This window comes from Lepidochelys kempii, chromosome 6, assembly GCF_965140285.1.
Source record: "Lepidochelys kempii isolate rLepKem1 chromosome 6, rLepKem1.hap1, whole genome shotgun sequence".
In the NCBI taxonomy this organism is placed as follows: domain Eukaryota; kingdom Metazoa; phylum Chordata; order Testudines; family Cheloniidae; genus Lepidochelys; species Lepidochelys kempii.
Genome location: NC_136385.1, coordinates 24,722,655 through 24,748,061, shown reverse-complemented (window position 1 = coordinate 24,748,061; position 25,407 = coordinate 24,722,655). Strand labels below are relative to the sequence as shown.

Below are 25,407 nucleotides of genomic sequence, written 5' to 3'. Positions count from 1 at the left end.
AAGGTATTTTGTACGTTTTATTTGTCATCCGATATCTAGATTTTTCGATTTAAAGAACAAACTGTGTCTTAATTATGTGGCATGAAGAGGCAGTACAGTTAGTGTGGATTATTGCAATCTAAAACTTGTCTTCTACAAGTTGAACCATACATAGGTGCAGTTGTCTGGCATGTTGAGAGGCATATGTATATAATTGCTGATATGTAGAGGTTTTATAACATAGGAGGGGCTCGGTATAGCTTCAGCCAGTTTAAAATAAAATGCGACATGTGGATACTCTTAATGCGTCTGTGCATATTTCAGATTTAGCAGGGGATGAGCCTGTAATTTGTTTTTCTTACTTGCTTGTCTGATTACTTTTGTAATTAGGCACATAGTTGCTGCTACTGCTGCACTTTTTCTTTTTAATAGCTTCATGTAGATTTTACATACTTTTTTCCAGATCACTTTGGTGTTGCACAGAGCCTGCCTCAGCACAGCATTCTTTGCTGGAGCAGTAGAAAAGGGGATAGTCTTCAGGTCTGTCCATTTCTATAACTGGGGTGGAGGATAAGTGTTTATCAGTCAAGTACTTGTATTGACTAAAAAGATGACAAAGGGTCTGGTTTTGTTTGACCTCCTGATGCATCCGTAATTCCCAGTGCACAAAGACTTCAGAAGAGGACTCAAAGGAGAAGAGAGGAGAGACATGGGAAATAAGTTCAGTGTTCATTTCTCTTTCTCTAAAGATTAAGCAGAAGAAAATGAAAAACTGGGGAGTGACTTTATTAAGAAGTGACGTAGGCATTTGGGAGCCTTTACGTGCTTAGTCACTTGGGAAACATTTCTAAAAGCCCCTAAGAACTAGAAACATTACAAAAATAAACAAACAAATAGATATATCAAATAAAAAACCTCTGGTTTCAAAATTAAATGAAACTATATATTTTCCCCTATATGTATGTTCTTTATCAAAAAATATGGTACTAGAATTTTTTAAAATATATTTGTATTCCAGACTAAAAATGTTATGCTTAAAGATAAATATCTTCTTTTGGGAGATATAGATCACCAGTTTTTTTTCTCCTAAGGTATTCCAGTGCCATGCTATTTTTCACACACCAGTAAGAAGTGCACAGCTACTTCCATAAATCCTGGGAATCTTTCCCTTGGACCCTGTATTTGATAGCTGAATGTGCTGCAAAGCACACTATGTGTGGGCCTAGCCATATTGGTATTGTTCATAGGTCCACAGCTTTGACAGGACTGACTTGAAAGTGCTCGATCATGAAGCCTTTGGCTTCTCATTTATTCCATAGAAAGCAATGCTGAGGGAACAATATTTCAACACAACCCTGCCATAAGGCTCTGTAACCAAGCAGTGTCAACGGTATGTAAGAATAATGGATTGTGTCTGCAACTGCTCTGTGTGACCACCTCTTTTTTGGCATCTGCGCCTGACCGTAATTTATAGATCGTTCACTGTGCATTTTGAGTCTCTCATATTATAGGTGCAGCTGGCAGCGACGCTTGTCTTCAAAGCTGCCCAACATTCCATTATATGAACGTGTTTTGAGTAGTTTGTAACTTCATAAAGCTTTTAATTGCTCAGGCTGAAATTTTCCATTCCAGGGCCTGCCGTACGCTGATCTTTTAACAGTTCATTTCAGAGAACGAGGCTTGGGGGGAAAATGCACTGTTTTGCTAAGGTTAAATTTACAGCTGGGAAGGCACTCTGGCAGCAACATGCTTTGGAGCAGGCACTTGAAATTTGCAAGGTGCTCATGAAGGGGTCAGATGTCTTTTGCTGTCTCCATGAAAATCCACCCACATTTTTCATTTGCACATGTTCAGTAGAGCTTTGTTAGAGGTTGCCCTCCAAGTTCTGGCTGCTCAGTCTGCACTGAGCGTACTTCAGATCAGGATTGCAGCAGCTGAATGGGACTTTGTAATTTTCCTATGGTTTCCAGGGGCTGCTCTGGTGCCAGGCACTGTAACTCAAGCAGGTTAGAGAGGGAATAGCAAAAGGGGAGCATGTTGGGGGGATAGGAACAGAGAGACGTCAGGCCAGAGGTGAGAGTGGGGAAAGGAACAGGTGGGACAAGGATAGAAGGCTGCAGGGAGAGACATGCTAAGGGATGGGCAGAAATGTTTCTACCCACTAGAGAACACTCCCCTCCAGAACCTGGAACAGAATCCAGGATTCTGCTGCTGGCTAGAAAACAGTCGAGAAACCTATTGGCAAATTTTCTCATCCTCCTTCTAGTGGCAGTTCTAGGTAGCAATAGTAGGCTGTTGTCCTCTACCAGATATTCAGTTAGCTCAAGTGGTAGATAGGTATATGCTGTGGATCTGAGGGTTCCAACTCTGCTGCTGACCCATATGGGGTCAGTTTGATTCCATATCATGGAATTTAATTTTTTCAGTTTTTTTAACTTTGAAAACCATATACTAAAAAACTGTGACCCGTGTGTGTGAATCATGATAATCTTTAATTTCAGATCACAATTTTTTTTTTCCAGGACCCATGCCCCATTCAGTATACAGGATGGACTGGGCTCTGGGGATAAATCAGGTTTGCATAGTGAATGAAGCTGTCTCTTTAAAAAAAAAATATATATATATATATATAAAAACAACCTTTCCTCCCCAAAAAGCTCTGCCTCATTTGTTGCACAAGTGGAGTAGCAGATGAGGCAGGGGGCTGCAGGAAGAGAGGGGATGGTATCTGGGTTAGGGCAGTTGAAATCTGTCTTGGAGAATTGGATTATATCCGTCTGTATGTCAGAGTTTCTATCTGGTGCGGCGCAAGTCCTTTAAACCAAACTTTTCATAGATGATCTCATTTTCTGGATGGCCAGTTTGAGACATCTGAAGTCTGACTTGTGGAAGTGCTGAGCACTCTCAACTGCAACTGAAGGTAGTCATAGCTGTACTTTGAACATAGCATTTCTATTGTACTTGATAAATACTGTGAAAAATCAGGTCCTGTGTTTCTCAAGTTGGGCACCCACAACTAGTGGACAGGTTTGACAATTTTGGCCTTAATCTTTGTGACCTGTTTCTAAAATGGGAATAATACCACTTACCTTACTGTTGTTGTGAAGATAAATTCATTACTTTTTCTGAAGGTCTTGCATACTGTGGCGATAAGCATCCCAGAGAAGCCCAGGAGTATTATGTTCAGTGCAGGTCTGCACTGTATGTGGTAAATGCAGCACATTAATGAGCAACTGTGTTTAAAAAAAAAAAAAAGGGGGATTGTATGTCTCATTTGGCTTATATAGCTAACCATATAGCGTATATAGATACACACACACACACTAGAGCTGTCAAGCAATTAAAAAAATTAATTGTGATTAATCATACTGTTAAACAATAATCGAATGCCATTTATTTAAATATTTTGGATGTTCTCTACATTTTCAAATATATTGATTTCAATTACAACACAGAATACAAAGTGTACAGTGCTCACTTTATATATATTTTTGATTACAAATATTTGCACTGTAAAAAAAAATAGTATTTTTCAGTTCACCTCATGCAAGTACTGCACTGCAATCTCTTTATCATGAAAGTTGAACTTACAAATGTAGAATTATGTACAAAAAAACCTTCATTCAAAAATAAAACAATGGAAAATTTTAGAGCCTGCAAGTCCATCTAGTCCTACATCTTGTTCAGCCAATCGCTCAGACAAACAAGTTTGTTTACATTTGCAGGAGATAATGCTGCCCGCTTCTTATTTACAATGTCACCTGAACGTGAGAACAGGCATTCGCATGGCACTGTTTTAGCTGGCGTCGCAAGATATTTATGTGCCAGATGAGCTAAAGATTGGTATGTTCCTTGATGCTTCAACCACCATTCCAGGGGACATACGTCCATGCTGATTACTGGTTCTGCTCGATAACAGTCCAAAGCAGTGTGGACTGACATGTTCATTTTCATTATCTGAGTCAGATGTCGCCAACAGAAGGTTGATTTTCTTTTTTGGTGGTTTGGGTTCTGTAGTTTCCGCGTCAGAGTGTTGCTCTTTTAAGATTTCTGAAAGCATGCTCCACACCTTGTCCCTCTCAGATTTTGGGAGGTGTTTCAGATTCTTAAACCTTGGGTCGAGTGCTGTAGCTATCTTTAGAAATCTCACATTGGTACCTTCTTTGCGTTTTGTGAAATCTGCCGTGAAAGTGTTCTTAAAATGAACAACATGCTGGGTCATCATCCAAATCTGCTATAACATGAAATATGTGGCAGAATTCAAGTAAAACAAAGCAGGGGAAATACAATTCTCCCCGAGGAGTTCAGTCACAAATTTAATTAACACATTTTTTTTTCACTAGCGTCATCAACATGGAAGCATGTCCTCTGGAATGGTGGCCGAAGCATGAAGGGGCACACGAATGTTTAGCATATCTGTCACGTAAATACCTTGCAATGCTGGTTACGAAAGTGCCATACAAATGCCTGTTCTCACTTTCTGGTGACATTGTAAATAAGAAGAGGGCAGCATTATTTCCTGTAAATGTAAACAAACTTGTTTGTCTTAGCGATTGGCTGAATAAGAAGTAGGACTGAGTGGACTTGTAAGCATTGAAGTTTTACATTGTTTTGTGTTTGAGTGCAGTTATGTAACAAAAAAATTCTACATTTGTAAGCTGCACTTTCACGATACAGAGAATGCACTACAGGACTTGTATGAGGTGAATTGAAAAATACTATTTCCTTTGTTTATCATTTTTACTGTGCAAATATTTGTAATAAAAAACAATGTACACTTTGATTTCAATTACAACACACAATACAATGTATATGAAAATGTAAAAAAACATTCAAAATATTTAATAAATTTCAATTGGTATTCTATTGTTTAACAGTGTGATTAAAATGGCGATGAATTGCGATTAATTTTTTTAGTTCATCAAGTGAGTTAACTGTGATTTACAGCCCTAATACATACATACACACACACACACACAGACGAGGCTGCGAAGATTGCTATATGTTACATTTCTGGTTTTAAAAAATCATGCGTGTTTACCACTCTCTTTAATGCTGTTGGAATTTTTAGCAAAGAAATTAGAATTTGTTATTCTAGCTTCACATGTACAAAAGAAGACCCATGTGGATCAGCATGGCTTAAATGGTAGCACTTGTCTCTGGGTCTTATCCTCATTGGTCCAAGTCCTAAGCCAGAACTTGTGCTGTTATAACTATTAACGCCGCAGTTCTGGAATGGGGCAAGGTGCTAAGTGCTGTCCTGGAATTTAAATATGAAAAATTGGCTCTCTGATGCCCATGTTTAATGATCATCCAAATGGAAGTTCAAGATTCTATGGCACTTTTCAAAAAAAGAACAAGGATTTTAGTCCTATGTTACCTGTCAGTGAAAAACTAAATGTTCAAGACTACCGTATAAATCAGCCCTTGCTGACCTTACAATAGCTACTACAGTATGTTTGCTGACAGCTCCTGAACTAGCACACTCTAAGTCATGTTGTGGAGCACTTTGAGATCGCTTCAACATGAAATGCACCAGACAAAACTAAATTCCCTTCTCTTGTAAAAATGCCATTTGAATCATAGACCGGCTATGTACTAACGCACAATTGAGCAGAAAACCACAGCAGAGAGATGGAAATATTCTGTGTGATAGTGAATCCTGTAATTGCATTTGGAATAATATTGGAAGAAAGGGGAGAAATAAATCTTTATCAAGCTCAGAAATAAGAACCATTTTCTTCTTTTAAATGTATAGTTTGATGGGATTTCAGGACTAACAGGTCAGGATAATGGTTGATGGAAATCAGTTATGCCATCTTGAACTTGGGTGATGGAAACTTTGTATTTAAAAATAAAAAGATTTAAAGTCTATTTTTTCCCTGTAAATGTTGTTCAAAGCAGAGAAATTTCTGCTATAATGAGTCCTATGTTATGGAAGAGATGGTTTTAATCAACCTTGCAGAAATAGAAATTTAGGATAAGAGTAGTCTTTATTAACATCACCTTTCTGCTCTCTTGTTGCCTACTCGGTTAATCTGCAGGGACCACTGTAAGGTGATGCACTGGCAAGCGGGGATTTGATTTCAAATCTGTGATTGTCTGTAGAAAGAAGGCAGTGCCTCTTGGAAATGGGATGAACTATCAGTCAATAACAACTCCAGTGTCCAGTCAGAAAATATATTTAAAAAGTTACGTTCTGCCTTCTGGGCAAAGAAGATTCATGCTGAAAAGAGTCAGGATGATATACAAGAGGAAAATGTATATCTATTATAATTATATAGGTCCCATGACCATAGTATCTGAATGTCTCACAGTCTTTAATGTATTGACCTAACAACATCCTTGTGAGATAGGGAATGCTATATCCCCATTTTACAGATGGGGAGCTGAGACACAGAGAGACTGAGTGACTTGCCCAAGGTCACATAGGAAGGAAGTCTGTGGCTGAGTAGAGAGTTTAATGTGGGTTTCCCAAGTGCCAGGTTAACCCCCAAACTGCCGGACCATCCTCCCTTTTTGAATAAAATAAATCCTTCCTGAAGAAGCAGGTTTGATTTGGACTCCACATTCAGATTTTGACATGATTAGGTTCTGCCTGTCTTGGAAGGACACCAACAGTGACAGATGGCAAGTGTGTCATTTCTCTGAAGGATGGTACCCAAACAAGTGAATCGAACAAAACAAAACTTGAAAAATGTCTTCCATGGCACTCTGTGCTAACAGGAAGCACAGTACATATACAAGCAGCTCATTTTGAAAAGAACTAGCTTACACTTTTAGGAAATGGGCTTTCTGCAGGGTGTAGCAGTCTTAAATGATTGATCTTTTTGCTGATGTAGGGGCCTATAGGTAAATATTATGTACTGCTAGCTGGGGAGAATTTGGTTCAAATCCCTGGTGTCAGTGTCCTAGAAACAGACCTCAAATGTGCTCAAGTACCAGAGTGGGTATGCTATAATAGTTGAATAATGAAAATACATATATGAGTAAATTCAACAGTTGCTTTAAAAAATGGCATATTTGGCTATCTATTTAGCTGGTTGAATGGGCTGGAAAAAAAACTGGTTTGGAAAGGATATATTAGACGGTTGACGAAGGATGTTGTTGAGTAAACTATTAATAAATATTCAGCCTGCTCTATACATATGCCACGTGGATGGATAAGTAGCTTTAACATTCTTTTAATGGTTTAAACTTTTCTCTAGAATAATTATAAAACTAATTTTATACCTGTGATTTTAATTTATAGGTACATTGAAACCCTGAAGGAAAACAAACCGAAAATTGTTTGGGATGAACAAATAGCTGAACACTCTTTGGAATACAAAAAGTGAGTGGCAGTCATTTACTTACTGCTCTGTGAATATTCTTGGGCCTGGGTCCCATAAACACTGCATTACTACTTCTATAATATGTGACTGAATTCAGCATGCTGAGAGTCTGCAGTTTGTCAGCTATGTCAGCCGTGAATAGGAACATAAAAGAGTGTTTCGGGGAGAGAGATAAGGCAGGGAAGGGTGAATCAAGTAACAAACGTAGCTAAAACAAACTTTAGCACTTAAGTCTGGTGGATAGGATCTTCAGAAGTATTTTGGGTATACAGAACATCCCTACCTAAGTTATCTGTCAAGCCTCAGTCAGACCAAAAGTCTGAGATGCAACCTCTGAACTGGTGAGTGGTTTGCCATAAGTCTGACAAACAAATATATATCTATATATGCAAGCAACACCTTTAGGAATAACAGAGCCTGGCAGACTCAGCCTTAGTGTTAAGATCTGTCGAACAGCAGACTCAGAAATAGACTGGGCCCAGTGAAGAGCAATAAAAATGAGGAGCCATAAAGGGATTTGGAGAAACTAAAAAGACCAAGACAACTGCCTTAAAAAAAGCATCAAGAGGTATACAAAATAACAAAAGTTGTAGAGGACAAATAAGGCTATTTGGACAAATATTTGTCCTTTGTCATAATAAAGGAATAAATAAGTGCTTGATAGTAGAAGAAAACCATTTTAAGCAGATAAAAGGAATAATAGAAAAATCTTGCTAAACCCCAATTTGTTAACCTTGTAATAGACCATCAGTTGCATGTGTATCCTCTCTTTTTGGCAAAGATGATATAACCAAAATGTCATTACTTCTACAAAATTCTATCAGTATATTTTCTAATATAGTATAATTTATATAAGATGCACTAATCCAAATAAATGAATGAAGCAAATTTTGTGATGCATTGTCCTCGCATTAAAAAAGCATCTTCATTCTTCAGTGAACAATTGATTTTTTTTTTTCCCCATGAAACTTCTTGGGCGAAACATTTTTTAAAACGTTCCCTTTTTTTAAATGTGGCCCTGTCAGTTTGACTTTTTTTCTTTTTTTTTTTAAGCTAAATCACCAGGGTTGTCACAAACTGCTCTCACATTTTTAGACTTAGGATACTTTTCAAATTTGCATTTAACTGTGAGGAATTATTCCCCATATTTTTCATAACTCAAATCAGCTGCTCAAGGAGAAGCTGACAGAATTGTTGCGATTCATCAGCTAATTCAGCTCTCAGGTATTGCTTACCTGGCTCAGTAGCCTTCCTTGTGTATTTCCTTGCTTGGTTTCTGACTACATACACCCCTTACCAGAACTTAATCCATTCTTCAGCACCTCTTCCCCACTATCATCCATGCCCTGTCCCAGCCTTTCTGCAACTGTGCAGCCATACTGGAGTGTAAAGTTTTTTTGTTTTTTTACCTTATTTAAAGAAGCTTACAAAATTGTTCCCTCTTGAGGAATTTTGATATAAGATAAATTAATAATATATAGATGTGGATTTGTGTTGCTCAAATAGATATATACATAATCTTCTGCCTTTGTTGGTTATACTTTCTTTGAAAAGGACACCATGCAGGAGGTTTAACAATATTTAATAGTTAAATGACTAGTTTTTGAATTTTTTCTGTAACTCTGTAAGAGAAGGCCTCTGATCTATCATCTCTCATTTTGAACTCTTTGGTATGCTGTTTTGAAATTACTTTGTGTATGTCAAACAGTTACATTTTTCTTTGTATTGCGTAAAAAATCCTTAAACAATGATCTGTGTTTACAACTTCTGCGTGCAAAGTCCAACTGAAGACTGAGGGTTTGTCTCCATGAAAACTAGCTTGTGGATGCTGGGGTGTGAATCTGCTCTGTGTGGACCCTGTTGAAGGGTAGTAACAGGTCATTAATGTGCTTTGAGCTAATGTGCTTTGAGGTTAGTCTGCAGCAGACTAGCATGGGATATAATAAACCCCAGCATGCCTCTAACTAAATGTTTGTATAGAAGTCCTTTCTTTTGCACTAGTTTTGGCACCTGAAGATGGAGACTTGCTCTCAAAAGGCAAATCTGAGATCCTGTACTTGAATGGTTGGCTCAATGGCATTATTTAACTCAGTACAGTTACCCTGCCAGGGCAGCCCCTGGCAAATCAAACTTGAGTCAAGGGGAATATAGTCAACACTACATAACCTAACTTTGGAATCTGTTCTTTGAACGTTCTTATCTGTGAGCCTTTTGGAAGTGAGAATCAATCAGAGAGTACAGTGTGCCTGAAAATCCCTCTCTTCCTGACTTGCTGCCAGCTGCCTGATTGACAACTGTGAGGATCATCCTGTCTGCACTGGTTTAGCCAAGCTACAGGAAAGAATTAGCATCTTCCCATCCCCACTTCCACTTTACAGAGGTTTAGCTAGGGTGAATGTTAATATGATCCAGAGCAGAAAATATGCTTCACTAGTGAAGTATGTCACCTGGGAATATATTGCATGTCTTCAGTTGCTAAGGCTATGTCTTCACTACCACGGTAAGTTGACCTACGCTACGCAACTCCAGCTACGTCAATAACGTAGCTGGAGTTGACGTACCTTAGTTTGAGTTATCACGGGGTCTACACCACGTGGGGTTGATGGGAGAAATTCTCCCATCGACTTACCTTACTCTTCTCGTTGGGGGTAGAGTACAGGGGTCGACTGGAGAGCGATCTGCTGTCGATTTGGCAGGTCTTCACTAGACCCGCTAATTCGACAATGCTCGATCTCAGAGCATTGATCCCAGCTGTCATGTAGACATAGCCTAAGAAGAGACCAACCTACATGGAAAGACACTGAAATACTGTATCACATCATAAATCTTTAAACAGTGCACATATCCTGAAGATGGTTTGTGTAACATGCAAAGAATCAAAGGTTACTTCTGCAAATCATTATACAAAGCTCCCTTCCTCGGACTGACTTTCTATTTTCATATTAGCTCTTGGGTGCCAATAGTACTGTGTTCTCTCATTTTTAGCACCAATAGAATTCACAATAAAAACTCAGGTTTCTCAAATCTTTTCTGGAGGAAAAAAAAAACTAACTTTAACCTCTGTCAGCTGAAAAACCTCATAAAATCTACCCACCCCAATGTCAAAAAGGTGAGTGACTATTTTCTTCTTGTGCTTTGCAGAAGTAAAGGAGGGAAGCATGTTGTCTTCTACCCAACATTAAAGGTATGTCTATGTCCCTTCTTCTGATGAGAAGGGGATAAGAGAAAAAGAGGGAAGATGGTGGGTACTGCTTTGCCTCCTTGCGTTTTGGTACAAGAGGCCACTCTGTCATAGATTCTCCCACATCAACTTAGGGCTTCTCCATGTGGAGAGTTAGTCCCCAGCTAGCTGAGTGTAAGTCTACAGTCTACTAGCCTGCTGCACACTGAGTCACTATTGTGGACCCTGCTTGTACGAACTAAAAGTTCCCCGAAGTGCTTTGTCCTCTACTGCTATTTTAAACTGAGAGAAATGTAGCTCAAAGTGTACTAGGGAGCTTTTAGTGCACAGTATCAGGCTCCACGCACCACCAGTTAGTGCACGTGGCAGACTAGTGCGGTATAGATTTACACCCCAGCTTGCTGTGCATTAATTCTATATGTGGACAAACCTTAGAGACAGGACTTGAAGAATCAAGTGGAATGGAAAATGAGCTTATAATGAAAGTATATTAAGCTTAGAAAAGAGAGTGCCAAATTGTAAGTTTCTCAACCATTATGAATGCATCAGAAGCCCGCATTATATAAGTGGAAGAGGAATATTCCTTTCAGCCTCATGAGCACGTTTCCCACCATTGGCCCTAATGTAGACAGGATGTGAAAGTGTTTATCACTGTGTTAAATTTTTCCTTGCTAGTACTGGTTGAGCCACGGGGGGAAGTGCTGTAAACCCCAGGGTAGCTGCACCTTAGCAAAGACAGATTGCACTGGAAGTTGTCCTGCTACATTTTCCTGGGTCTTGCAGAATGCTTTTATTGCACTATTGGTAGACTCCATCTGGGTTTTGAACATAATTCCTCTAATTTTTTTGGAGAATTCTTTCGAGTATTCTTTCATCTTTGAATAGTAGATGCTGTACTGTGGCAATTGGTGTATTTATACACGTGTAAATAGAATTTTCCTTCCATTTTTAACAGGCTGTAATGAAAGGTTTAGAGAGATTTCTACACTGAAGCAAAGCTGAAAAATCACTCATATAAAAGCAGTTAAATCGGCTAGTGACACCAAATTGTCTTTTAGCTTCCCCCCTCACAACCCAGTTTCTTCATCTTCATCTTAATTGGGTAGTGATAGGTATCTTGTCCGCTCAAATTTTGACTCATTCAGATTTTGTAAAAAACAGCCACAAACCCCAAGACAAACTGATATATTCCTGATTTTTCCAATTCCAATGAGAACAAGTTTTAAACACTTTCCTGTAGTGTTTGCAGTTCAAACTTTGCAGCATTGCACTAGTGCAAGAGAATCTGAAAGTGGACTAGAAAAATACTATCTTGATTTGTCCAGGCTGAGAGAAATACCAAACATAAAATTGCTAAAATTCTTTCATTTGTAATAATGTAAAATTGTGGTTATAACATAGATAAGGAATCTTTTGTTGTTGTTGTTGTTTTTTGTTTGGTTTGGGTTTTTGTTATAATTTTTTTCTTAAATACTAGCCTGACAGTATCCCTTTAAGATGTAATTTTCTGTGTGAGTTTGCCCTGAAAGATGAAAAGAATGGCCTTGGGTTGGAGATGACATTCTGTAAACACAGAATATTTGCTACGTGGCAAGTTGTGTTAATTGGTTTAAGACTTCTGGGAGAGTTGAAATTCCTGGTGACACAGTTTTTGAAGTGTGCATTGCAGTACACTGTGTAAGTGATAGCCCAAATAAAAATACTTCAGTGCATAGTTCAGAATATTGTTTACTTCAAGGCTGTTCTGTATGTCCAGTTAGTCAGCATATACTAGGCTGATGCATTAAAAAATGCCCTAACTGGTAGGACTAAACTGACTCTGCACTTATTGACCAGTGAATACTTGAAACTATAGTCTCCAGGCATCTGGGCCTAAGAAATAATTAAACAAAAAAATTTGTTATGCATTGTATCTAGTGCTAAAAAGAGAGGGCTGTATGCAGTTCCTAATGTTTGTATTCAGCAAAAACTGAATATTTTCTCTATCCTTTTCGTAGTCCATCCAATTGCGCTTAGAACTTGCAAAGGAACTGGGGACTGGAATAGCCATCTGGGAGCTGGGACAAGGCTTGGATTATTTTTATGATCTGCTTTAAAATTGCAGACTAATTGGAGAGACTTCATTTGCTTCACAGAGACTGCACATTCAATTAAGTGAGGTATTTCTGGGAAGATGATTTTTTTTTTTTTTGTAATTTATATGAAATCTGTATGGAATTTGTATGTTCCCAATAAAGAACCTGTTCTGAATTACTGTACAGCTTGCAATACATGGTTGTGTTTGAGAAAATGCACTGAAGCAAAAGTTGTGCCTCTAACCTTTTGCTTTATACAGTCATTAAAATAGACCACCATCAAGGGAACACTAGACTTCTCATAGTTTTCATGGATTATCTCCTAGAAGGAAATAACACCGACAGTTTAATCCTTGTGACCCATATTTAAGATGTAGATGTCTCATCTATCATTGGTAATCGGAGAAGTAAGTGAATGGACCTACCTGTCTGGTTTGTGCATGGCGAATGTAGTGTCTCAGATTTTGTACAAGAACTCATTTGGAAACAGGTATTGGTCTTTATGTAATGGCAAGGTAGGCATAAAACTGAAGGGGAAAAAATTAATACATTTCTGCCAGGCTGGTAGAGAATCAAACACTGACTAACAGCACTTTGTTCTGTTTGTTTTCTGTATTTAGCAAATCCCTTAAGTAGCTCAAAACCATGGTATTTTTTTATTCTGGACTTGGTTCTAAAGTTACATGTTGTTCACCAGAGGGTTGTCTGACTGCTGTCTTATCCTTAACCTGCTGGATGGGTCACTTTGTAGTAACGTGTTTTGCATTAGTCCTTAATTTGAGGAAATCCTAACTTCTAGCACCAAAGGCCTTAAAAATGCACTTGGGAAGTGAATAAAATTAAATGGCTAAGCACTCATGATGTGATTTTCAAAGATGCACCTCTGTGTCCCCCATTGACTTCAGTGGGCGCTCAACCCCTTTCAAAATAAGGCTGTAAATCATTAATCCAACTTGTTTGTGCTTTGGGATGCCTGCAGAGGGGACCTCTTAAAATATGATCTGTCCGTTCATTGCGACTGCTTTTGCTATAATACTTGACCACCTAACCTTCTTAAAAGACATAAAAATTGATCTTTTTTATTTAACCCCTTCCCCTTCCAAGATAGTGATTCACACTTACAAGTTTCACAAGTCCTGCGTATTTAATAAAACATGCACTAATGTGAGATGCCTTGTAAGAAGCTAAAAAGGGAGTGCTGAGAATTTGAAGGGGGAATATTGATCGTCTGTAGAGATCCCTATAGATCCACTGATGTTCTTCTTGCCACTCATAGCTCTCACGAAGATAACTGCTCTACTTCCCCATCACCTTCCTTGCTAGTAATTAATCTCAGTGTGGGATTTATCTACTCCTGCTGGTTTCAAGGAAATAAATCCCACTGTAATCCACCACTGATTAAAACCCTATTGATTTTCACCTCTCTGATTTAGTTCTGGCATCTCTCAACTCTTCACACTGTAAAGAATCCAACAGGGTTTACTAATCAGGGATCTTTCTTCCTTGCCATTAGTACCGAGGTAATTTGCTTTTTGAATCCTCTTGTTCAGTTAACCTGAACTTTCTGGTTCAGTCAAAAGCAATTTAAAGTAATATTGGCAATAGGATCTAGAATAGCAAATGAATTTAATTCCACTCTTTCCCTCCTTTCAAAGGGATTACAAAGCTGTTTTGTTGCAGCACTCAAATGATAAATAAAAATTGTAACAGGTTGTGAGATGCACGGATATTTTTAGGCTAGTTAGCTAGAACTTTCAAAATTGGAGGATGGGGAAGTAAACAATATTTCAGCTCCACTCATGGCAATGGTCAATGTATATATTTTTTTCTTCCCACATTCTTTTCATTGCCTTCTTTTATATTCCTTGTTTGTTTGCTGTGAAGCTCAAGTGTCACATCTGTCTTCCAGCTGAGCTGCATGTTTCGATGAACTGTCCTCCCCTTCCTTGCAGATGGAATGAACGCCTCTCCCTGACAGAAAGATCAAACTAACCCTGCTTATATCTTGACAAATAAACACCAGAAGAGAAGTGCACTTTGTAGTTAGAACTATGCATAGTGTAAGTGCTTCAGGCCACAGATGTTGCCTTTTATCTCTAAGGTGCCTTGCACATTTATGGTGTTTTATAAATAATACACCAGAAGAAGGAGGCAAAGGTACAATCTTTCATTAATATGAACGTCTTTTCAGTACTAAAATTTACCCCCATGCAGTATAGTTGAATGAATGAATGTTTGCTTTTTATTTTAAAGGCAACAAGTAAACTGACTCCTAATGTGGCTGAGGGATTTCCTCCTCCACATGTATAGAATTAAACACTATTTGCTCTGTGGGGGCATAGATGGTTCTTCCTTCTTGGAAGCATGTATTGGCTACGTATGCTTTGTGGGGGCAGGGATATTGGACCTATAGAATCAGTGGTTGACCCAATTTAGAAATCCTTTGTTCCCATTAAAATAAGTAACATCTGTTGCACTACAAGGTGAAGTGGCCATTCTTCAGGTAAGAAAGTTGGGAGGGGGGAAGGGGACAATGTGAAGCGAAGGGTGATGGGAGGAGAAAAACCTTCGAACCACTCTTCAAATTTAAACAAGACTTAATGAAATGTCATTATCTTTTTTTAGGGTTTGTATGATGATAGAGAATAGCTTTTGCAGTTTGTATTGTGGGCTGTCAGCCTTTTTTTGTATCTGTCTATAATGACTGTTCATTGGAAGCTTAACTACAATCTCTTCTGGTTATTTCCTTAGGACTTTGGGGAGTGTCTTGTCATTAGAGATTACAATTCTGATTAGTATACAGTGCAATTGTTTTTGCCTTCAGTCAAACAAAAGAGCAGCGCAATATGGCTGCGTTCCACTTCTCCTGCAGCTTAAGAGACTGATCGCAGCCTAAATATTTTATAGCCTCTCTCTTTATCGAGTCAATTTTTGGACTACCCCAAGTTTAATTATTTCATTGAGTCATCAACATAACAGTTCTTCAACAATTTCTGATATCGTTGTGAAGCAAAGATGATTGCCATCAAAGCCAAAATTGGGCCTTGTGTAACCTATCGGCAGAAACATTTATGTAAGTGTGCATCTCTGTGTCTCAGTGAGTGGCAATCTACTGGCATTTCAAGATTGGCTGTGTTGGAACAGCTATCACCTGTATGTCAATTGTTTCTTCAATAGAAAAAAAGAAGCAGTGTTCAGTTAACGCTTTTATGCAGAAAGTGACCAGGGGGTAAATAGAATATTCAATCCCACCTACTTAACCTAAACCTAAGTGCTACAAGTAGACACTTGAATGTCTTATTATGACTATAACTTTACAAAAAGTTACTTTACAAAAATATGTATGGAAGGTAAGTGTTATGTTCAAACCAATGAACTGTGTTGTGTCAGTCTTTGCCAATCAATCCCTTGGTTTTTCAGGATATATTTTAATATGTACTTGGGTGCAAGTAAAACGAAAATAAACTATGTCTTTAATAGAAAAATATGTGCAATATTTTGATAGTGAATCAAACAGATCTTAGTAAAAGCGATGGGTGGAATAAACCTGTACTGACTTTCCAGCATCTAGAATCCCTGTGTTCTGCGCTTTCTCACGTGTAAGCACCAGCTTTTATTAAAATGTACTGAACCTTTTTTTTATTTGGTCTGGTGATTACATTTTTGAGGAATTGGCTGGAAGCAAATTTCAAGAACCACTACATTTACATTGGAACCTAAATATCTCCAAGGCAATTTCCCCTCGTGCACTTGTACCTTTGTCTTAGCACTTGTATCTTTGTCTTAGCATTTTCTTTTAAAAAAAAAAAAATTTTTTACTTCTGCCCCAAGGAACGCTTGCTGCTGGTGCAGAATTCATGAAAGAATATCTTTTGGCCAGCTGTCGTCTTTCCATCAAGAGCAAAATCCCTGCTAATGAATTCTTTGAAACTTGATGACCTGCAGGCTTATCCCTGAAAGATGATTGACCCTTGTCATCAAAACTTGTGTGAAACTAACAATAGTGGTTTAACACATTGATGAGAAATATTCAAATTCAAACATAGGCATCAGTGTTGTACCTGGATACAAATCTCAGTATCTGCAAGAGAACCAGGAATCAACTGGTCAGTTACCTACACATGGTACTGGGATGTCCAAATTTTGATCCAGTCAATGTGCTCAGTTAAAGGAAGGACACAATCATGGTAAGACTTAGCAATTGTTTTGTGTAGGAACACAGAATACAGAATTAATTTTTAAAACAGCATCTCTGCATAAGAATGCTCAGCTCTCTAAGCCTTGTAGGCCACATTTCCAGGGTTTTACCTACCCATATCTCTCTTGAAGAGAGAGGCACTTGAGCTCATGTGAAAATGTTAATACCGTTTTCAGAGTATTGATGCCCTAGATGATTAACTCTTCTGATTTTGTTTACGCAAAGCTCTTTGGTATTAAAGAAATGGAAATAATTGCAGAATAGTGTGTCTACATGCTAGCCACACTATCTCTGGTGAACACAATGGAAAATATGTGGGTTGTTGCACCTATTCTGTCATTCTAAGTGTAATGGCGTTAGACCCCAGTTGTTGGCAACTGGGATCAAACTTGGGACCTCTTGAGCTTAATTTATGAGCTTCTGCTGCCTGAGCTAAAAATCACACCTCTGTTAGCCAAGGCTTATCGATCTCTGGCTGATCTAACCGCCACTAGAGGGGGACAGAGCACCACACCAAGCAGACATGAGTTACGTCAGTACAGTTGTTGGGCGCAGGTACCTGATATCCGTGGTGTGTTGTCTGCTTGTACCCGTTTGTGATTTTTTTGTTTGGGTTGGCTGCTTCAAATACTCTGCCTTGTGCAAAGATCTGTGTACACGTTATAAAAGTCTGGGGCTATATTCTTGCCCTGCCAGATACTGTGGCATCTTCACCAGCAGCTTCTTTGGATCTGGAAACTTAGAGGCACTGTAGTGAGCACTGCCATCCATTCTGCTCAAGGAGGTAAGCTTGAATCTGTACTTTTTCACTATTACTCAATACATTTGTCATTTTTTATTTTGAATTTCTTGTGCGGTTTTGTTTGTTTGCAGTTGCATTAATGGATTTTTTTTCTCTTGTATTTCTCATGATGTAGAGATGGGAGTAGCGCATGCCCTTCCATACGCCCCAGGGACCTCCTGTGCCCCACCTAATGCCGTGTGGCCTTGAGTCAGGTATATTGCTGAGCAAAGGATTCTGAGGGGTGCAGGGCATCATTGTGAGATAAGTGGATATACTTGCAGTTAATGGGGGAGATGAGCCTTGCTGTAGAGCTGAATTAATTGTGTAGGAGATACTGCTGAGGTAATAAACTGGCAGTCTCTGCAATGTACAGCAAAGTATTGGGGGCTGAATCTCTGTCCTCATCTAACCAGTGATTTGATCCTTTGATTTTTTTTGGGGTGGGGTGAATCCTTGTGGGACAGAAGGGTTCAGAAGTTTTAAGGAAATCTTATTAAAATTTCATTTTTATTATACCTTTGTGTCCTCTGGTTGGGTACTGGAATATTGACAAAGTCAGGACAATCCGTGCAATACTTCTGGTTCTCTCGGGTCTGCATGCAGTCAGTAGCTGAGTGGTTTGGTAGTCAGAGTGCCGCTATGCTGTGCTGTTCAAGTATTTCGGAGCATTGTGGGATTACGCTGGAAGGAGCGATTGTACCACTGCCTCTGCAATGTTTGCTTTTCCTGTCCCACCTGTCACTGCAGTGGTATGGTGGTGGATGTAACGATGGGTTATAGAATCATAGACTGGAAGGGAGCTTGAGAGGTCTTCTAGTGCAGTCCGCTGCACTCAGGGCAGGACTAAGTATTATCTAGACCAGCGGTTCTCAAACTTTAGCAACCCAAGGACCCACATTTTGATTTTCTCCAATTTGCCCAGAACTGGATACAGTACTCCAGGTTAGCCTTGCTCAGAGCAGCTACATCTACGCTGACCTTTTTTCTGTCTATTTCCAGCCATTTCTGTCGTGATGGTGGGAGCAATACTGTAGACCAGACACTGGTGGTGTTACTACACTGTTATCAGGTCCTGCTGTGAGCAGGATTGGACTCTACAGAGGTTAAGGCGCCCTGGCCAGCGTGCACTAGTGCTAGCCCCAGAACAGGAGATGCACCAGCTGGAGATTTTCAGAAAAGTCAGTGTAGACAAGGCTGGCAAATGCAAACACCTCAGTGGTGTCCGCTCCTGTGCCCCACTGCAAACACTTCTGTTTGGACACACTGTGCGTAATGGGTTCTCTAGGATGTTGCAATTGCAGTTGCAGTTCTAGTATAGATACAGCCCAAGAGCAAAGACTTTTTTTTCCCCAAAGAACTCGGTAACCTGCTGGTATCATTAGCTTAAGTTAATGTAACAAAGCATTTTATTCAATTACCTCTTTAAAATAACACTAAATGGTCATCTATTATATCAGTCCTTTTCATGCTGCTTTCACTTTTTAACTCAAAACTTTTTATTGGAATTAAATGACTTTTGCTATTGGTTTGGAATTGTTTTTTATGGACTTTCATTTTTAAGCAATGTGCCAGGGTTTCAAATTCCATTTAATTCCTTCTTACTACATTTAAAACAATTCAGAGATTGTAGCTGAATACAAGGCTGCAGCTCCACAGAGGAGATTGACTAATCTCATACCTTGAGAGAACAATTTAAGAAGGTTATTAACAATTTAAAAACCCCAAGGACTGAACTATACCCTTAGTATTATTTGTTTTAGATCCAGGGATTGTGATACAAAGAGAGAATGTGCAGTAAGTTTTAACAGACTGTCTGACTTCCCCTTATGCACATGCATCAAGCGTTTTAATGAAAGTGGAGATTTGTTATACACATAAAATGGGAAGAAAATGTATATTGCAACTGAGGAGGAGGTGGAGGGAGACAATGTTGGGATATGAGAGGTATGTTACATGACTAAAATAGCATCGTTATGCTTGTTGCAAGTATTAAAGAGGAAAGATCTGATGTGTATACTTGATGTCAGAGGAAATTATTGCACGTGTGTGAGATATTAGATGGGGTGTGCTAGAGTGTATTAATGCACAGAAAAAACATTTTACTGCTAACAATGGTGTATTTCCGTAACAGAGCAATGTTTTTGTGATCACAAAATGTCAAATGGCTATTATGATTGAAAGACATTTGTGTACTTTCTAGGGTTTCTAATAATTATGGAAAGATCCATGTGTAAATTTCTCTTGCATTCCTTAGCAGGAATCTATATTTAAAGGATTTGGAATAGAGGCATCTGACACCTTATTAAAAGAAAAAGTTCTCTACTGGCCACCTGGAGCTATTCACCATTTTGCAGTCTTACCCACCTAATGATACCAGGAGTGCGGGAACTAGAGGTACTGGGGGTGTGGCAGCACCCTGTGGCTTGAAGTTGTTTCCATCATATGCAGGGTTTACAGTTTTGTTCAATGACTTTCAGCTCATTTGTAGTGAGGAGGTTGAATAAATTTCCCCTCTCCCCCAGTATAACCTTTTAGACTCCTTGTCCTTAGGCGTAGATTTATACCTCCCCTGCTGTTCACACTCATTTGCTGCTGTCACAACCAAGGAATTGAGCAGTGGATGTGAGAGGAAAAAACTAGAAACTCTGCATGGGGACATAACATCTCTTGTGAGTACGTTTAGTTGTGGGTGTTCTAGACTCTAGGGTATTCCACAGAGATTTTGCAAGCTCCAGTATTGCTTCATTTATGGCGGGGGAAAGAGACTCTTGGAGGCTGAGGATTGAAGAATGTCCACTAACTCATGGGTGTTCTCCAGAACAAATTCAGCTTGAATACCCATTAACAATGCCATTTGTCTCAGGAGGCCATGATATGATTTTAAATCCTCCAGTACTGGAAATGAAGACTGAGGAACCACAGCAGCATCTGGTAAAGAGGAAGAAGGGGGAAGTGGAACCTCTTTGGGGAATATATCTGACCTCATCAAGGGTAGAGGTTGCATGAGGTCAGAGGAAGGCCCTCCCCCACAGGTGGCGCAGGCACAACCAGAAGAACAGGTGATCTGACTCAGGAATGAGCAGACAATGGGGATCTCAGAGACTAAGGAGCCTCCCAGGGATTTCAAGGAAGTTGTTGTGGGTAGAGGTGCAGCACTGGTGACCAGCAGGAGCTGGGTCAGGAATCTTTGTCCCTACTATGGGAGCAGTACCCATCCTGGTAGCGATGGTTGATCTCCAGGTGGCCTCAACTAGCTCCAAAAACAGTACCAGGAAGGTGAAGGGAGAGGGAGACATCTTTGCACGGTATCCTGAAGATTCTTCCAAGTAGTTTGGTGGTAGAAGAGGAGCCACACCAGGTGGAATTAACAAATGGCCTGAATCATCCACAGTCCAACACGTGCTCATCAGCACCACTATGGAACAGTTGAAGGCATCAGACTTGCTTACAGTACTGAAGTGGGTATCAGTGCTGAAGATGAAGTTGATACCAGACCCGCAGATGTGGTCTGCGCCGGAATTGTCGTCAGTACTGAAGTTAGTATCTGCGCCGGCAGTCCCCTCATTACTGAACAGGAAGCCAACTGAAACCCAGGGCCTTGAGTATGAGGTGGTGTAGATGATGGTGTCGACACTGGTAAGTCAGTCGTCAGTGGTACAGGGCCATCAGTGACATCAAAGACAAGGTAACCACAGTCCAATGCTCTTGAATGAATGGAGCAGAAAGGCTTGACTAGTCCACTGCTGCCTGGTATATCGATAGTGTGGAGACTGTTGTTGCCAACATCACTGTCATCGGTACTGGACTCAACAGATGCCCCTAGGCAGAGTCAACAGTACGGAGTCTTATTGATCATGCCTTGGTACCAGCGAGTGGGTTAATGACCTGGTTCTGTCCTGCATACAGGAAGACTCAATGCTAATCTGCACCCTCCTAGACATGGAGGAGGAATCTCTCCACGCTCTGGGGCTGTCAAGGTTCCTCCCCCACTCTGAACGCTAGGGTACAGATGTGGGGACCTGCATGAAAACCTCCTAAGCTTATCTTTACCAGCTTAGGTCAAAACTTCCCCAAGATACAAAATATTCCACCCTTTGTCCTTGGATTGGCCGCTACCACCACCAAACAAATACTGGTTACTAGGGAAGAGCTGTTTGGAAACGTCTTTCCCCCCAAATACTTCCCAAAACCTTGCACCCCACTTCCTGGACAAGGTTTGGTAAAAAGCCTCACCAATTTGCCTAGGTGACTACAGACCCAGACCCTTGGATCTTAAGAACAATGAACAATCCTCCCAACACTTGCACCCCCCCTTTCCTGGGAAATGTTGGATAAAAAGCCTCACCAATTTGCATAGGTTACCACAGACCCAAACTCTTGGATCTGAGAACAATGAAAAAGCATTCAGTTTTCTTACAAGAAGACTTTTAATAGAAATAGAAGTAAATAGAAGTAAAGAAATCCCCTCTGTAAAATCAGGATGGTAGATACCTTACAGGGTAATTAGATTCAAAACATAGAGAATCCCTCTAGGCAAAACCTTAAGTTACAAAAAAGATACACAGACAGAAATAGTTATTCTATTCAGCACAATTCTTTTCTCAGCCATTTAAAGAAATCATAATCTAACACATACCTAGCTAGATTACTTACTAAAAGTTCTAAGACTCCATTCCTGGTCTATCCCCGACAAAGACAGACTATAGACAGACACACAGACCCTTTGTTTCTCTCCCTCCTCCCAGCTTTTGAAAGTATCTTGTCTCCTCATTGGTTATTTTGGTCAGGTGCCAGCGAGGTTACCTTTAGCTTCTTAACCCTTTACAGGTGAGAGGAGTTTTCCTCTGGCCAGGAGAGATTTTAAAGGGGTTTACCCTTCCCTTTATATTTATGACAGGGGCAGTCCAGTCTAGTTTATGGGTTATCTCTTCCTTGGGGGACTATAGGAAGGGGAATGATCTCTCTTCCTCTTAGGCGAAGAATCTTAGTGTAGATGTACACCCCAGTCCATACTGGCTCAAGTATTCTCTGGAGGGTCTGATGATCTGCAGAGGTCCCAGACACCAATGCAGGCCTCATGGCCTGTTCCATAAGGTGCTACTTAAACACAAGTCCCTTGCCACCTGTGTTCTCTTCATAAAGAGCTTGCAAATAGAGCACCTTTCCTTAGTGTGTCCTTTCACTAAGGCATGATAAACATTGAGTGGTGGTGGGGGGTCACTAGTTGGTATAGCAACCCCACACAATGGACAATGTTTGAAACCCGGAGAAGGCATTACCCTGGCCTACGCTCTAATAACTACACTACATCAAACTAACACTTAAAGTACTACTAAGCGAACTTTTTAAAGGAAAAATACCACAGAAACACTGTGGTAATGAACATGAGGTGGACACCATGCTGTACGCTCCGACTCAAGCCACAAGTGTTGAGAAGGAACTGAGTGGGGGATTTGGAACTGAGCACCTCCCCGATGGTCACTGCTAAGCAAAGTTCTCTAGCTTCAGTGCACTGGATGTGCGCAACCCTGAATGGAATACATGTCTGCAACTATGTGAAGAGGAATGCATCAGTAAATGCACTCCCTCACGTTGTATACACTAGACAAATTAATACCTGGATTATAACAGCTATCACCAAGCAATGCTGTATTGAAGTAGCAATAGGGCAAATGCTGGTGTAGACAGAACTCCCGGCTCTGAGCAGATTTTCATGATACTGCAGTAATAATGCCCAAGTCCTGTCTACACTAATAGGTTAGTATTACTGCAGCTGCACTGTTGTTGGCTCATGCTATGTTGAAGGTATTAATTTGTCTAATGCAAATGCAGCCTCTTACGGCTTTGTTGTTGTATGCTGGCCTAAGATAGAAACCTGTAAGAAGTTAGGGCAGGTATTCTGTCCATTTCTCTCCTTTGCTAGCTCTTCAGAACAGATTGTAGCCAGAGGATACACTATGCATGTACATGTGTATCGATTTTTCTGTTGCTGGGGCTCACCCATTGTGGAAGCTGAGACTTCAAGATGGGTAGCAGGTTTAAAACAAATAAAAGGAAGTTCTTCACTCAGCGCACAGTCAACCTGTAGAATTCCTTGCCCGAGGAGATTGTGAAGACTAGGACTATAACAGGGTTTAAAAGAGAACTGGATAAATTCATGGAGGTTAAGTCCATTGATGGCTATTAGCCAGGATGGGTAAGGAATGGTGTCCCTAGCCTCTGTTTGTCAGAGGGTGGAGGTGGATGACAGGAGAGAGATCACTAGATCATTACCTGTTATGTTCATTCCCTCTGGGGCACCTGGCATTGGCCACTGTCGGTAGACAGGATACTGGGCTGGGTGGACCGTTGGTCTGACCCAGTATGGCCATTCTTATGTTCTTAAGAGTGATAGAATCCATAATGTGAAGTACTTTCTCTCTTCCTTTATGGTGTCTTTTTTTACTATGGGAATGAACTCTTCAAAACACCGAGTGTCACTTTCACCGAGTGAGACCGTGTCACACCTTATTCTTATCTCCCTTCATGCTGTCCTCTCAACTTCCTCTTTGGTGTTTGGTTTGAGATATGACTTCTGTGGTGAGAAAGATAAATCCTTTAAATTCCCTACAGTTTTCTCCTGCATTGTTGAACCTCTCCTTTCCAGCACCAAGGAATAGGATGACGTGGTGCTTCTGGCCAATAGCTTTGTGAGAAATAAAAAGAATATTCTGATTATGATTCTGATTAATGGTGAAATCCTAGCGGATCTTAAACATAAAAAAGAAGCTTACAAGAAGTGGAAGGTTGGACATATGACCAGGGAAGAGTATAAAAATATTGCTCGGGCATGTAGGAATGTTATCAGGAGGGCCAAATCGCACCTGGAGCTGCAGCTAGCCAGAGATGTCAAGAGTAACAAGAAGGGTTTCTTCAGGTATGTTGGCAACAAGAAGAAAGCCAAGGAATGTGTGGGCCCCTTACTGAATGAGGGAGGCAACCTAGTGACAGAGGATGTGGAAAAAGCTAATGTACTCAATGCTTTTTTTGCCTCTGTTTTCACTAACAAGGTCAGCTCCCAGACTGCTGCGCTGGGCATCACAAAATGCGGAAGAGATGGCCAGCCCTCTGTGGAGATAGAGGTGGTTAGGGACTATTTAGAAAAGCTGGACGTGCACAAGTCCATGGGGCCAGACGAGTTGCATCCGAGAGTGCTGAAGGAATTGGCGGCTGTGATTGCAGAGCCACTGGCCATTATCTTTGAAAACTCGTGGCGAACCGGGGAAGTCCCGGATGACTGGAAAAAGGCTAATGTAGTGCCAATCTTTAAAAAAGGGAAGAAGGAAGATCCTGGGAACTACAGGCCAGTCAGCCTCACCTCAGTCCCTGGAAAAATCATGGAGCAGGTCCTCAAAGAATCAATCCTGAAGCACTTGCATGAGAGGAAAGTGATCAGGAACAGCCAGCATGGATTCACCAAGGGAAGGTCATGCCTGACTAATCTAATCGCCTTTTATGATGAGATTACTGGTTCTGTGGATGAAGGGAAAGCAGTGGATGTATTGTTTCTTGACTTTAGCAAAGCTTTTGACACGGTCTCCCATAGTATTCTTGTCAGCAAGTTAAGGAAGTATGGGCTGGATGAATGCACTATAAGGTGGGTAGAAAGCTGGCTAGATTGTCGGGCTCAATGGGTAGTGATCAATGGCTCCATGTCTAGTTGGCAGCCGGTATCAAGTGGAGTGCCCCAAGGGTCGGTCCTGGGGCCGGTTTTATTCAATATCTTCATAAATGATGTGGAGGATGGTGTGGATTGCACTCTCAGCAAATTTGCGGATGATACTAAACTGGTAGATACGCTGGAGGGGAGGGATAGG

The 25,407-nt window shown here is 40.3% G+C and overlaps 1 protein-coding gene across 7 annotated transcripts in view; it reads left to right on the top strand.

Moving 5' to 3' along the window:
- Positions 1-25,407, top strand: part of CHID1 (chitinase domain containing 1) — a 330,760-nt gene that overhangs the window by 234,139 nt on the left and 71,214 nt on the right. For 3 of the 7 annotated variants that reach the window (XM_073347175.2, XM_073347177.2, XM_073347176.2), the window contains 3 exons: positions 7,232-7,312; positions 10,455-10,497; positions 12,492-12,767. In XM_073347175.2, the coding sequence (XP_073203276.1) occupies positions 7,232-7,312; positions 10,455-10,497; positions 12,492-12,590 (223 nt within the window). In that variant the 3' untranslated portion in view covers positions 12,591-12,767. Of the gene's footprint in view, positions 1-7,231; positions 7,313-10,454; positions 10,498-12,491; positions 12,768-25,407 lie in introns of those variants that run through there. The other 4 variants (XM_073347173.2, XM_073347172.2, XR_012159318.2 and 1 more) reach the window with 2 other exon arrangements.